General features: G+C 40.0%; 1 protein-coding gene across 1 annotated transcript in view; it reads right to left on the bottom strand.

Annotated features, from left to right (window-relative positions):
* itfg1 (integrin alpha FG-GAP repeat containing 1) overlaps nt 1–12,823 on the bottom strand; it is a 156,633-nt gene that overhangs the window by 13,623 nt on the left and 130,187 nt on the right. Inside the window, exon 15 of the mRNA XM_026175418.2 lies at nt 4,714–4,838. Coding sequence (XP_026031203.1) covers nt 4,714–4,838 — 125 coding nt within the window. The remainder of the gene's footprint in view (nt 1–4,713; nt 4,839–12,823) is intronic.

A 12,823-nucleotide genomic window follows, 5' to 3' on the forward strand; every position in this document is an offset into this window, starting at 1 on the left:
TTTCTGTGGCAGTTTGTGTGCGAGCGCAGCCATCTGGAGAAGTCAGTCTCCGTCTTGATGAAATTCACATGGTCTTTTCATCATGTAACGCATCACATCGCAGCAGCAGAAAGGTCTGCTTTGAAGACTGGATTTATGGGAGTTGAAAGTTAGAACACACATTAAAAGTACATACAAAATTCTAACTGAAGTCAATTATTTTGACAAAAATCTCCAGTCCAGTAATGACTCACTACATCACATCTGAAGACTGCAGCTTGAAAATTTACAAGTTAGAGATTCAGAATTACTATTAAGTAAGATAAGTAGTGTTTTTGAATATTACCACTTCAATTTAGCAAATTCTGGAAAAACAAAAGTATTTTATGTTAATGATGTCTTGTCTCCTGTGTTTCATTTACAACTTGAATGCTCATGTTTACTGGTTTCTTTGTTTGGTATTATATCAACAGTGATTATATTAACACTGAGTGTCCACAGTGGCAGGGATACTGCTTTTAAATTATGATACATTCCTAGTTTACCCAAATAAGAGTTTTGCTTTATATTTCCTGATTAGATCTTGACTCATTTCTGTGTAGGCGAGGGAAAGACAGTGTTTGACAGACAGATCCCTCAGGCTCATCATAAAGCTTATTTTAGTTTGAGATGTTTTAGTGTCAAAAGCTCTTGTTTGCAGGAACACTCTGAATATACTAAAGTACTTTTGTTGTGTAGAAGCTGCTCAGTGCAACCACAATCTGACCTGCTGGTCACTGAACAGCTTCCCTGTACAGGTAGGGGTACAGGTCTTACAAAAGGACACCACAGTGGCGATAATGAGGACAAATGGGACATACTGTCCAATTCTTTTTTTTTTTTTTTAGCCTTTTTTCTGCCTACATTTGTAGACTGGAGCAGATAACTTACACTTTACTATGATTTTAAAGCATTTAGCCACATTGCCTGATTCAAAATTTAAATGCAAAAATGAAAGCCTGAAAGGTTAAGCAGGGCCGTTACATGCAGGTATCATGAAAATAAGCAAAAGTTAAAACAGTATGATGAATATATTGAACCTCATAGTTATGCATGAAAGCAGATTAGATTTCTTTTTTTAATTAAGACAACGGTAATGAGACATATGTACAAGAAAAAAACCCAACAAATTTACAAAGAAAAAATGATTTTGCTTTTACAGCAAGAAACCATATTGTATATTTGATTGTATACTAAAAAGGTGGCAAAACCTCATCACGCCACAAACATCCCTAATTACTAAATACTGCAATCATTTTTACCTTGTTAGCTCAAAGAGTAGGCGAAAGGAAGCCTGGTTTTAGCCTAGAAACATCAGGCTATGACTTGGATTTGAACGAGGAAATCGCTTCTCTAAAAGATCTGCAATTACAGAGTGCCTTTTAACTTTCTGCAAACCACTTTCCACTGTGTCCTTGCCAGAACAAGTTCAGTGTCTTGCACATGAATACTTTGGCACGAGAAGGGGCAACCCGTTTACCACACGAGTTAATTATGCCTTGCAAAGTGAATAAATGAGGCTACTTTGCAAGAGGAAAAAAAAGAAATCTTTTATATTGGGGAATATCTAAAGTTCTGAGATGGTTAAGACAGACTTAACATAACTGCAGAGTTTACAAACATTTGCTTGGAGAACTGTTTGACAGCAGCTTGACTCTGCATAAGTTTCAGTTTCATTTTTAGTTGTTTGCTGCCTTAGGGCTCAGCAACTAGTGGTGACATCTGACATGAGACTGACACAGGCCGTATTTAGCATCTTTATAAAACAGGGCTTAGGTTTCTGGAAAAGCCCAGTGTAGTCGTCTGTGTCTGCTAGCGTTCTTATCCATATTATTCTGCTTTAAGAGCCTGCTCAGGCAACTGGGGTTGTTCTCTGGCTCATAATGGGTTAAGAGCGCAGTGGTATAAATAGGAGAAGGGGGCAATATATTAATGATTTAAAGGCTGTAACTATACTCGCAGTTCAGAGGAAAGAATTCCAGTTCTACGTTTGGCAGAATCTGTAAGTGCCACTGCTCTTTAATTGTGACTCCTTTCTTCATCAATTGGAAGGAACTACATCTTGCTATTTTGAATAAGCGTACAGCAACGGCATTGCTTTTTACATAACAAGCACATTCTAGCCGCCAGCCATTGTCGCTTAGCTCTTGGAAAGCACTGCCGTTGGTGCGGCAACTGGCGGGGGAGCAGAGCTGGAGACGAGTCAGCCTCCACTACCGCTGCCTGGGAGCAGATCCGATCTGGCTGTTTGGAAGAGAAAAGTGTTCCTAAGTCTTCAGAGAGAACGAGAGATACTCTGGTTCAAAGCCAGGAAAACTGGCACACTATGGAGAGTGAGAGAGATAGATACAGAGTTAGAGGATGAGGAAGACAGAGAGAGAGTGAGAGTGACAAGTAGGGGACTGATTAGTGAAGTAAACCACTTTGAACAGCAAAGGGAATCCCCTGGGTGGAAGATAAGTGAACAGGAGGACTGAGACTCACAGAGAAAGATGAGGAGGGGTGAATAAATGAGAGGACTGATTGGACAGAGGGAAGAAGATATCCACTAAGATTCTACAAAACATCGCCTTCTGCGAACCAGCGGGCAGAAACTCTCTTTGTGCTGGAGAAAGTGTAAAGGGCACAGCAGGGGAGACAGAAAGAAAACAGGACAGAAATAAAGATTGAAACAAAACAAAAATGAGAGACAAGCAGATCAAGAGAGCTGGCAAACAGAAAGAGCTAAATAAGCCGACTGTGCAGGGTGGCGTAACGATCAGATTTCTAAACCTTCGCCTCTTTTCTCATTACAGGTAGATTCAATGGAGGTACTCCACTCCCCAGTCCCTCTGAGCACTAAAGAAAAAACTACTCTGCATAATAGCGCACATCTTTAGGCATTAATTAATTCACACTGTAAAAGGGACAAGAGAGGAGGAAAAATGAGGGAAAAAGGATTGCATTCCTTTGCATGGGAAAACGGAGGGTGTGGAAAGAGGACAATAACGCAGTTTGTTTGTGATGAGTGTTCCCGGTGCCCTATGCTGTCTGACTAGCGGACTGAGCCATCTGCAATTCTAATCAGCTGTTCAACGAAAACCTTGGTACCACACAGGAGGGAAAAGGGGCCCTGTCGTGCCTAATATTCAGAGTGACAGTGCTACGTTACAGAGAGAAAAAGAGAGACGGAGACGAAGGCGGAGAGAGCTGAACTGAAGAGAGATGAGATTAGAGGTAGTGAAGAGTAGAAATATAGACAAAGAATAGATAAAAACCATAAAATAAAACCAATTTTTTATTATTACTATACTGATCTGTTGCCACATGACAGGAATCACATATGTGGTTGATTCAGAGTCATTCATAAACAGTCATTTAGCTGGTTGCTCAGCAAAGATGTGTAGAAGTAGTAAAAAAGGAAGCCATTAGCATTTCTATTTCAGTGGGAAGCTCGCTACACCTTTATTAATTCCTCTGTTGATGTCATCAATCATCCCATACATTAAAAAGGAGCTGTGTAATCTAGCTTCCGTAAAGCATCAATCTGTGTCACATAATTCTCTCAACCTTTATTTACTTTTTAGTCATTAAATGGGCAGGGAAATCTGATTTTCTTTCACCTAGATTCTACTGCGCAATCACGCCTCTAGTGAGATGTGGGTGGCAAAATATGCTTTTTCAAGTCAAATCATTGTTTATGACACCGGAGAAAATATTGTCCTCATTAAGCAGGAGAAGCAGAGGTAAATAAAATGTGAAAATCCCTACAAAAATAAAACTGCTGGCCTGTGTTTAGGTGAATTATACATAAATCAAACCAAAGACTTCCAGTAAAACTTGGAGAGAAAAAAAGTAGTAACTGTGAGATTGTGAAGATGTCATAGTTTTTTTTTAAAGCTAAGATGCATGATAATTCTTTTTTATATTTTATTTTTATATTTCAAGCATAAAAGCTATAAAATGTACAGACTAACGTCTCTCTTTCTATATTTATGAACTAACGTCAACAGCAAGCAAACAGTTGTGTTTATGTCATTTGGCAAACAAGGTATAAAATAGTTCCTTGCATAAACTACTGCTTTAATTAAAGAAAAATCTCAACCAAGCATTAAATGCCTTTGCAAGATTAGGGAGATACTGTAGTCTCTGTTTACCTCACTTTCTAATTTGATAAGAAAGTATGTGGAGGGAAATCCCTCTACTGAACCTTCACGAAACACCTTTCAAACTAATCTCACAATCCCTGGAAGAAATGTGCTACATCAAGCATCATCATGAAAAATGCTGGAGCAGTTGGAGAAAAACAACTTTTTTGCTCTCCGCTTATGACTTACAAAAAGTGCTTCAATTGCTCCCTCCATTAATTCATCCATCATTTGATATTTTCTTGGAAGATTTTCTTGTTTTTAAAACCACGATTCCGAGGCTCATTACAGAGACATTCAATGTCTTAGTCAGGCATGCCGTACACTGTTAAATTCAGGACACGTTAAGCTGCTCAGAAATGACTTAATCTGGAATTTGACTACAAGTGTTGTATTTTAAATCACTTTGCACCTGGGGTTGTAAAAGGCTCATTTTTTTGCACAACTTTCCTTCCTTTTGCTATTTGCTGTGACATAAGCTCTGTAAAGGAATCTTCCTCAGACATTCTGTGAGACCATGAACCCTGCAGCAGAAGTACTGGCAGTTATCTCGGTAAAATTTCCTCACCGTCTCTCCAGGCTGCCGGGGGATGCCGACGAAAAGGTGATCCAGGAAGTTGGCGCTGCGTCCGAGCCCCAGTACAGTGTAGGGCAGCTGGAGGGAGAAATAAGCTGACTGGCTTAGCTGACCAGCTACAGGAGGGAAGACAAAGAAAAGACAAGTTTGCCATCAATGAGGTATTCTTTTCAGCAAACACTAAAACCAAGTCAGAATATACATTAAAATATGCATGTATTGCCCTTGAATGTACAAGCAAGCATGTGCGGTCTCCAGATGCTGAATCATTATGACTCTACTGCCACCACAGTTAACATTTTTGCATTAATTAATTCTTTGGAAAGCACTCGAGAGAATGAAATTTGGTACACTTGCCAGTACAACTTTGTACTTCTGGCTGGTCAAGTCTGAAATTTATCATGAAAATACTTGGGGGAAAAAAGCTATATCATAATTCAGTAATCTATGAGATTCAACAATGTGCAAAAAGAGTGCAGCAAAAAGTCTTTAAAGAGCATTATTATAAGCAACTATAAGCAGTGCAGAAAATATAAACAGAAATTAGTGAACATTCTTGATACAAAGGAATCTTCTGTTGGGCTTTTTAAGTCTTAGGCTTTGGAATTCATGTACTTTAGAAGTTACTTTCAAACACGCCATCCATCTTAATACTGCCAGACCACAAGCCCCTCCCTTCCAGTGACACTGCCCAAATGTTAGCAGCATCCCTAAGAAGGACACTGCACCTTAAAACACCACAAAAACTGTGCAGGAATGACAAGAGGCAAGACAAAGGAGTTGATTCGGCCTCCAAACTCCCCAAATTTAAGCGTACAAGTACCAGAACAAGCCCGATCGACTCGCGACACCAAAAGGTTCCATTTCCGCCAACATCTTGGTGTCTGACAAAGTAGGAAACCTCAAAACGATTCTGTATCCAAGATCATTACAAGGTGTTGGTCTGGGATGGGTGGGAATGAGACACAGTGTAACATCTGAAGTCAAGTCAAATTTGTTTTTCGTACATTTAGAAACAACAAAGTGCTGTAGATTCCAGGAACGATATAAAGAACATTAAATCAACAACTTAGACTTCATCACTGGGCTCATATAATGTAAAACCATGTGCTCCAACCAAACCTATCCTGAGCACGACTGTTGATGACAACATGAATACGTACGAGTAACCATAATAAGAGGAATGAGAAGGAAATACACAACCAGAGCGACTGAGCCAGAGGGACTGCAGCATGAGACCTTGTGTTCTGACATGAAGCAGCGTCATAAAAGATACAAATCAGAGAGACACCTGAGGCCAGTGCAACACCTCTCTCTGTCTCTTCACCCAACCTCCCTCCTGTAATCTCTCCCCACTCACTTAATATTCTCATCCAATCCTCACTATTGTGTTTCCTCCTTTCTGCTCATCTCTCCATTCCTCTCTCTTGATACATCACTCTGATTTGGCCTTTTGCTTCCCCTTTCTCTCTCTCTCTCTCTCTCTCTCTCCCCTTCAGCTGCTGTATCTCGCCCACGCCACCCAACTCTGCCAAGTGCAGCCGACATAAATCAACCTCTATGTGGTAAACAAAGAGAGGGAAGGGGAGAGAGAGAAAGATGGAAGAAGAGAAAGAGAAAGCCTTGAGGCAGCCAGTGATCAGAACTAATGTGGATGGACTGCGTATTGCAGGCCAAGAGAAGCACAACAGCTATGCTTCTCTCTTTATTTTCTTTAATCTATGCCCAACCTCAGTTTGTCCGGTTCATTTTGGCCACCTGCAGTAAGGTCCTGTCAGTCCACCTGACTGCAGCTAAATATTTCTCTTCTTAAAAGCTGTTCCTTGCTGCACAAATAAAGCTGGCTTTTTACCTCAGGAACACTGCAGGGGTACAAATTGACCAGCCAGCGGGTGAAAGTATCTAGTAGCTACTATATGGTTTTAGTGCAATGAAAGCCTGTCCTTGATGCTCTAATGTCCACTCTGTGGCTCCAGTTAGCATGGAAGCTCAATGAACACCATTGACTTTTGCCATCTTCAATCAAAGAAAGCTTTTCAGCCGTGTCTATTTATGCCTAAATTTCTCTCGCTTGTTATTGGTCTATGCATTTTATTTTCACAGCTTTTTAGCACCGGGATGCGGTTTTCTGAAGAGGCAGTGTAATTGCCTTAATCACACACTGCACATGGAGAGAGACAGACGATGGATGGTCAAAAATATTGGCTGTTTCCAGGAGGAGCTGGACACTTACCTGAAGTACAAAGACAGAGCTTTTATGAGACATTGAAGCTGAATCCTGGGGTGTCTGACATTTACTGAGGTGTGCGCGCATGTGCGTGCATTTGTGTGTGTGTTAGGGGAATTCACCAGATCAGTAGAGTGGAAAGCTGTGTACTTCTGCAATAAAATTGATTTATAAATGCTTTTTACACATAGCAACATCATCATACCAGGGATAAAAATGTTTTTCAATGGGTCATTCAGTTGACCACTTGATCCAGCCTGAAATAGCTCAAAAACCATCAAACAGACTGGCAAAAATTGACTATAATATACTACAGACTGTAAGACAATGGATCATGACTATGTTGGCGATTCTGAGACTTTTCATCCTACCCCAGCTGGTTAAATTTACATGTGCATTACATTTAAAACATGTGGACAAACACAAAATCCAAGTTTACCAAAAGTAGTTTTTCTGGCAACTACAAAGAAAAGTTGAGGATGTAAAAGGAGAAATAAATAGCAACGACGCTTATAGCGACCCCAAGTCCTGATTGATCAAAATCAGAATGATGGTGTTTCAAGATAGAGTACCTTTGTTGATATCTACAGAAACTGGGGCAACAAAAACCTCAACAACAACAGAAACGGCATCTCTGAGTAAGAATCTGAATGATTTGAATTAAAAAAAATAAATAAAAATTCTTGTCAATTGCTACTTTTGTACCCACACATAAATGTGTGGGAACAAAACTGGTGAATGTGGGACAAGGGTGTGAGGATAACACAGTGGGGGGATTAACCAAGTAAACTTAGAGTTTTTGCTGCTTAACTTGACAGGTCGGAACTCTTGTTAACCACTTCTGTCTTTAATCTAAACAATTAAATAGCCTTTAGGGTTATTTTTTTTAATAGTTGACAACCAATAATTTATTGGCAGACTAATTCTTCTCTGTTCTCTATCCTGCAGTTGTGAAAAAACCCCCACTTCATTGCTTCACACAGAACCTCAGAGCCATGGTGCTGAACAAAAGGGGATTTTTGAGGGGATTGAACCTTTAGGCCAGGTTTGGTTTGATGGTTTTGACAGAAGGCTTCTCCTCGTTTGTGGGCAAGAGGTGGATAGCTTGCAGCCCGCCACTCAGCAGGGTAGAGTGGGTGAGAGAGAGAGTGTGTGTGTGTGTGTGTGTGTGTGTGTGTGTGTGTGTGTGTGTGTGTGTGTGATGGAGGATCAAGCAGGGTTATATTGCAGGCAGGGAGCCTGGCTTAACGTCTGCTGAGTACTGTGCGAGTGCGTGTCTGAGTAGACCGGCTAACAAACACGGCCACGGCTGGAGCAAAGCCATTTCACAACACGGGGAGGCTGGCAAAGGGTATTATGCAGAGCAGTGTATCGGAGTGTCTGCATTTTGTGTGCGCTTGTGCATATGCGAGCAAGCGCATTTCTGTCCTATCTTCCAATAGCAGAGCCAGCGGAGGTCTTGGCAGGGGATTCCACCCTGCACACATGACTGACAGCCTACAATCCATCTCTTAGAAGACAAAGCGGATTCAAAGTAGCACAAGCAGTCACCCTTGGTGTGTGTACATCTGTGCGGACTTCTCATTTTCTCAAGTTTTAAACACAGACACACTTGTGGGCAGCATGATGTGCTTCGATTCAACAAGTTATTGCTCCAAAGCCAAACACATCGACAAGCAAACGCTCAAGACCACACGCCCACGAAAGAAAGTACACAGATATCCACAGGGTCCAACCCAATTTGTGCCAAAAGAAAGAGAAAAGAAAAATATAATAGAATGAAAAGAAAAAGTTGCTCTTCATTGAAGAATTACATTTCATTTTACTGATTATATAAAACAAAGTATAGTATAAAAAAGTCTTAGAAATCTTGCTTAAGTCCTTAGAACTGAACTTGATCATCCACCTTGTTACTCCAAACATGGATTGGTAGAATACAAAACACGTTAATGTCTATTTTATTATTTTGTGTTTATATTATTTTGAGACAAAGGAAAGTAAAATAAAAGATTTGGAAATGCCACCGACTGTACACCTACTAAAGTAAACTGAGATGAGGTGGTTGCTGCTGTGATTTGATGCCATACAAGTAAAGCTGAACTGAACCTGAGCCCATGGACATCACCAAATTCTTTGTTTCCTCCCTTGAGATGCCCATCCAGGGCTTTACTACAGCCATCATCACGTTTAGCTTGTTTCTACATTCAGTATTGTATTTAATAACTAAAGAACATGCTATATCAGGTTCAAATCAGGTGACTGACATGGTCACTGAAGTGCTGTTTGATCAGTTATGCAGGATTCTGCTGAATCTGAGCAGAGAGTATAGTGCTAAACACTTCAAAACTCATCCTGCTACTTCTACCAACAGTCTCATCATCAGTAAACACTACTGGCCCATGTACCACTGGCAGTGATATGGCATGTTTTGGATCATGAGCCGTTCCTTTCCTTCTACCTACTTTTATCTCTCTAATCTTGGTTTCTTCTTTCTAAACTATGCAGGCTTTAAAAAATATTTTCTGCAAGTCAAATCCTGACTTCCTGTTCTTGAGTATAACCAGTGGTTTGCACCTAAATCTTCTGTACTTTCTTTCATAAAGACCTCTCCTGATTATAGAACTTGACAGGCCTCACCTGGCTATAAAACCGCTTGTCGATTCATTTTAAACCTCTGAAAATGCACAAGTTTTGTAAAACCAGTTGAATTAAAGCTGAAAGATTTAAAATCAACTGTAGCGGTGTATAAAAATTGTGTCTTTGTCTAACAAATTATGGAAATTATTATTTTTTACTCTTCTAAATCATCATTATTAGTACAGCACTTTTGTGTTATTTTATGTTTTATGTTTTCATTCTTGAATGAGCACCCTCCTGTGCAAAGTCTAGCTGTGGTAACTCTGACAGTCTTTCATTCTGTTTTGACTCACTGACAGTTTTGGCATATGATACACAACTGGGTGTATTCTTTGACACCTGTATGCTAGTCACAGTACCTGAGATAACACTCTAGGCTGAAACTAATTCGGAACACTGAAAATTAAATGACTTCGATGTACCTGAGTGGAATCTCATTTTACTTTATGTTAATTGCATTTTACTCTACTGTGGGTTGAAGAGCAAGTGCTTTTCTTAGTTTATAAAATGTATTTCACTTCCTCTCACACCATCATACCTTGTTTTCCTCACAACAGAATGCAAGCTAGGACCTTGATAAGGCTTTTGGGATACAAGCCCGCCCCCATGATATTTAAGCTGACACATTTTAACTCCTTGTGGGCATGAGAAAGCAAAAAAAAAAAGCAAAAAAAAAGAAGAGTGAGACAAAGATGAGAGAGAAAGTCGGACAGAGAGAGGACATGGATGCCTCTGAGGGAGCTTCAACACGTTTGTGTGTGTCCATCTGCCGAGATCTTATGACACATCCTGTCTCTGGGCTCTACCACCTCTGGCCAGGCACATGCAGAATAACAATGTCATGTCTATCAGTCTGAAACAGAGTCAAATTTGTGTATGGGCACAAGATGGCAATAAGTGATGTAAAAAAAAATCAAGAATAAATAAGGAATCTGAACATCAGACGTGTAAAACACAACTGTTAAAAGCAACAGCACACCATCTGCAAATCCTTCCACGGGAAAATGAAAAATGCACCAATATCATGATCCCAGTAAATTCATACAGGAAAGAAATACGGTCATAAACATAATTGGCTTGCAGTGCCGACACACTTACACACACACTCTCTCTCTCACTCCTTGGGGTTTCAAAAACGAAACATTTTTTTTTGAGAACTTCCTGGTGCCCGTCGCTATAGAAACCATTTGGTCCCCTGATGGCGATAAAAGGAGCAAATTGCCGAGATGTAGGGTGGAGCCATAAGGGACAGAAGCGCATATGCGCACGCACGCACGCACACACACACACACACACACACACACACACACACACACACACACTACACCTGGCCTGAAGAGCCCCCTTCAGAGCCCTACAATGGTGTCAAGATCTGAACATTGATTTGTGTTTTACCACACGTGTGGCAATGGGCTCTATAGTTGTTCTGTCTTTATCACCATCTAGATTTGCGCTCTCTCTCAAATGATACAGCAATAAAACATGTTGACATCTGCATCCAGATGATGAATGAAATGGAAGCATGGTTGCATGTGTGAAGCAACAGACCTAAAGACAGTGTGCATCACTCTTGCTTGCTCGCTTTTACTAAAAAAATACAGTGTAGCTCCACGACATGTAAAATTTCTTAAATTTTATGTATTCACTTCAGTTTTCCCAGCCATGTCAGCTGTAGAAAGAAATGAAATAAAGCTACAAAACACCTGAAGAAAATGTGATTCAAATGAGAAGAAAAGTATTCAGCCTGAATCAAAAATAAACTCTATTTTTTTAAGTTAAGAAGCCTGAAAACATTTAAGAGTTGGGAGTTTTACTGATGAACCAAAAGAGCATACAGTTATGAATAATGTTCTTGGATGGATGACCTCCTTATTATACATTCTCTCAAAATGGAAGCATTCATCAATTCTCTTGTTATGAGAAACTTTGGAAACCAGACCAAGATGAATTAAGTCAATAGTACTACCCAGCAAAACAAGTGAGTAGTCAGTGTGCTTTGTCTGGAATGATAAATGTGCACTTCAAGACTGGCAGAAGGAGGAGAAACCTGAGAGTTGGCAAAAAGTTTTGTCAGCCAGTGCTGAGTGCATTTAAAAATACAGGTCTGCTTCTTAGGATTGACAAACTTCCATCATGTGGGGAAAAAGTTTAACGTCGTCATTAAGTTACAGTACATGTCAACATTAGATACTTAAATGGAGTTTTGTTATAATCAATGCAGATGATTGGCAGGTGTGTTCAAATTACAGCAATCCCCCTCAACTGCACACTTAAGAAAAACAATTTAACTGCTTGCATAGTGGCTTGCTTTTTCTGATATTATGAAAATGATCCAGTGAGATCTGATTTTGAAATCATTAGAATAGAGAAATAAACCACGCAGTTGTGAATAAGTCTCGACTTAGATCAATGTCAACATTTCTCACATTGCACTGTAGCGCTGTGCGATATGACCAAAATCTCATATCCAGATATAAGAATTCTATCGTCCCGATAACGATATAAATCACAAAAATGTAACATTTTCTGTAATTTCTGTGAATCTCGGGGAGCTCGTCTTGCGTGAAGTGTTTCCAGCTGCGCGTCATGTAGCTGGAGTCGAGTGTTTTAACCGATGTATGAAACGATACATTTTTAGACATAAGTTGTAACGGCCGCCGTTTTCTTGGTGAGTATTTATTACACGGCGTGCTGCGGGGAAAAGCCTGTTCTAACGTTTGAGTCGAAGGTTTATTTTTTAGCACTTGGCAGCTCTTTTTTAATTCTCATCCGTAAATAATCTGCTCTTTCACGTGATTCAGTTTATTTTGAAAAGTCTCAACAGGATCTTGAGCTTTATTGTGAAAGGTTTATGTGGAACATAAACAAGCGGACACGCGATTCTGTTACCGTCATTGTTGCTAACCACACCGCATAAAAACAGGCGCTTGTCCAGAAAGGGAGAACTTTAAGAAATGAATATAGCCACTACAGTGACCATCAAAACGATGAAAAAATATTGCCGTAAACAGTTTATTTTGCGAAACGATAGACGTTTTTATATTGTCATCCGATATATATCGTTATATTGAACAGCCCTATTGCACTGGACACCCTTGATTTGAAGACAGCAGCCAAAACCTCAACTTCTAACTTCTTCTAGAAATGCACCATTTGGGATATCACAGGGCTGTAGGCAGAGTCCGAAAAACAGTTGTGTTTTGGGGTTGAGGGATTTTAAGTTCTTGGCACACAGAG

This window comes from Astatotilapia calliptera, chromosome 1 (assembly GCF_964374335.1).
Source record: "Astatotilapia calliptera chromosome 1, fAstCal68.1, whole genome shotgun sequence".
Classification (NCBI taxonomy): domain Eukaryota; kingdom Metazoa; phylum Chordata; class Actinopteri; order Cichliformes; family Cichlidae; genus Astatotilapia; species Astatotilapia calliptera.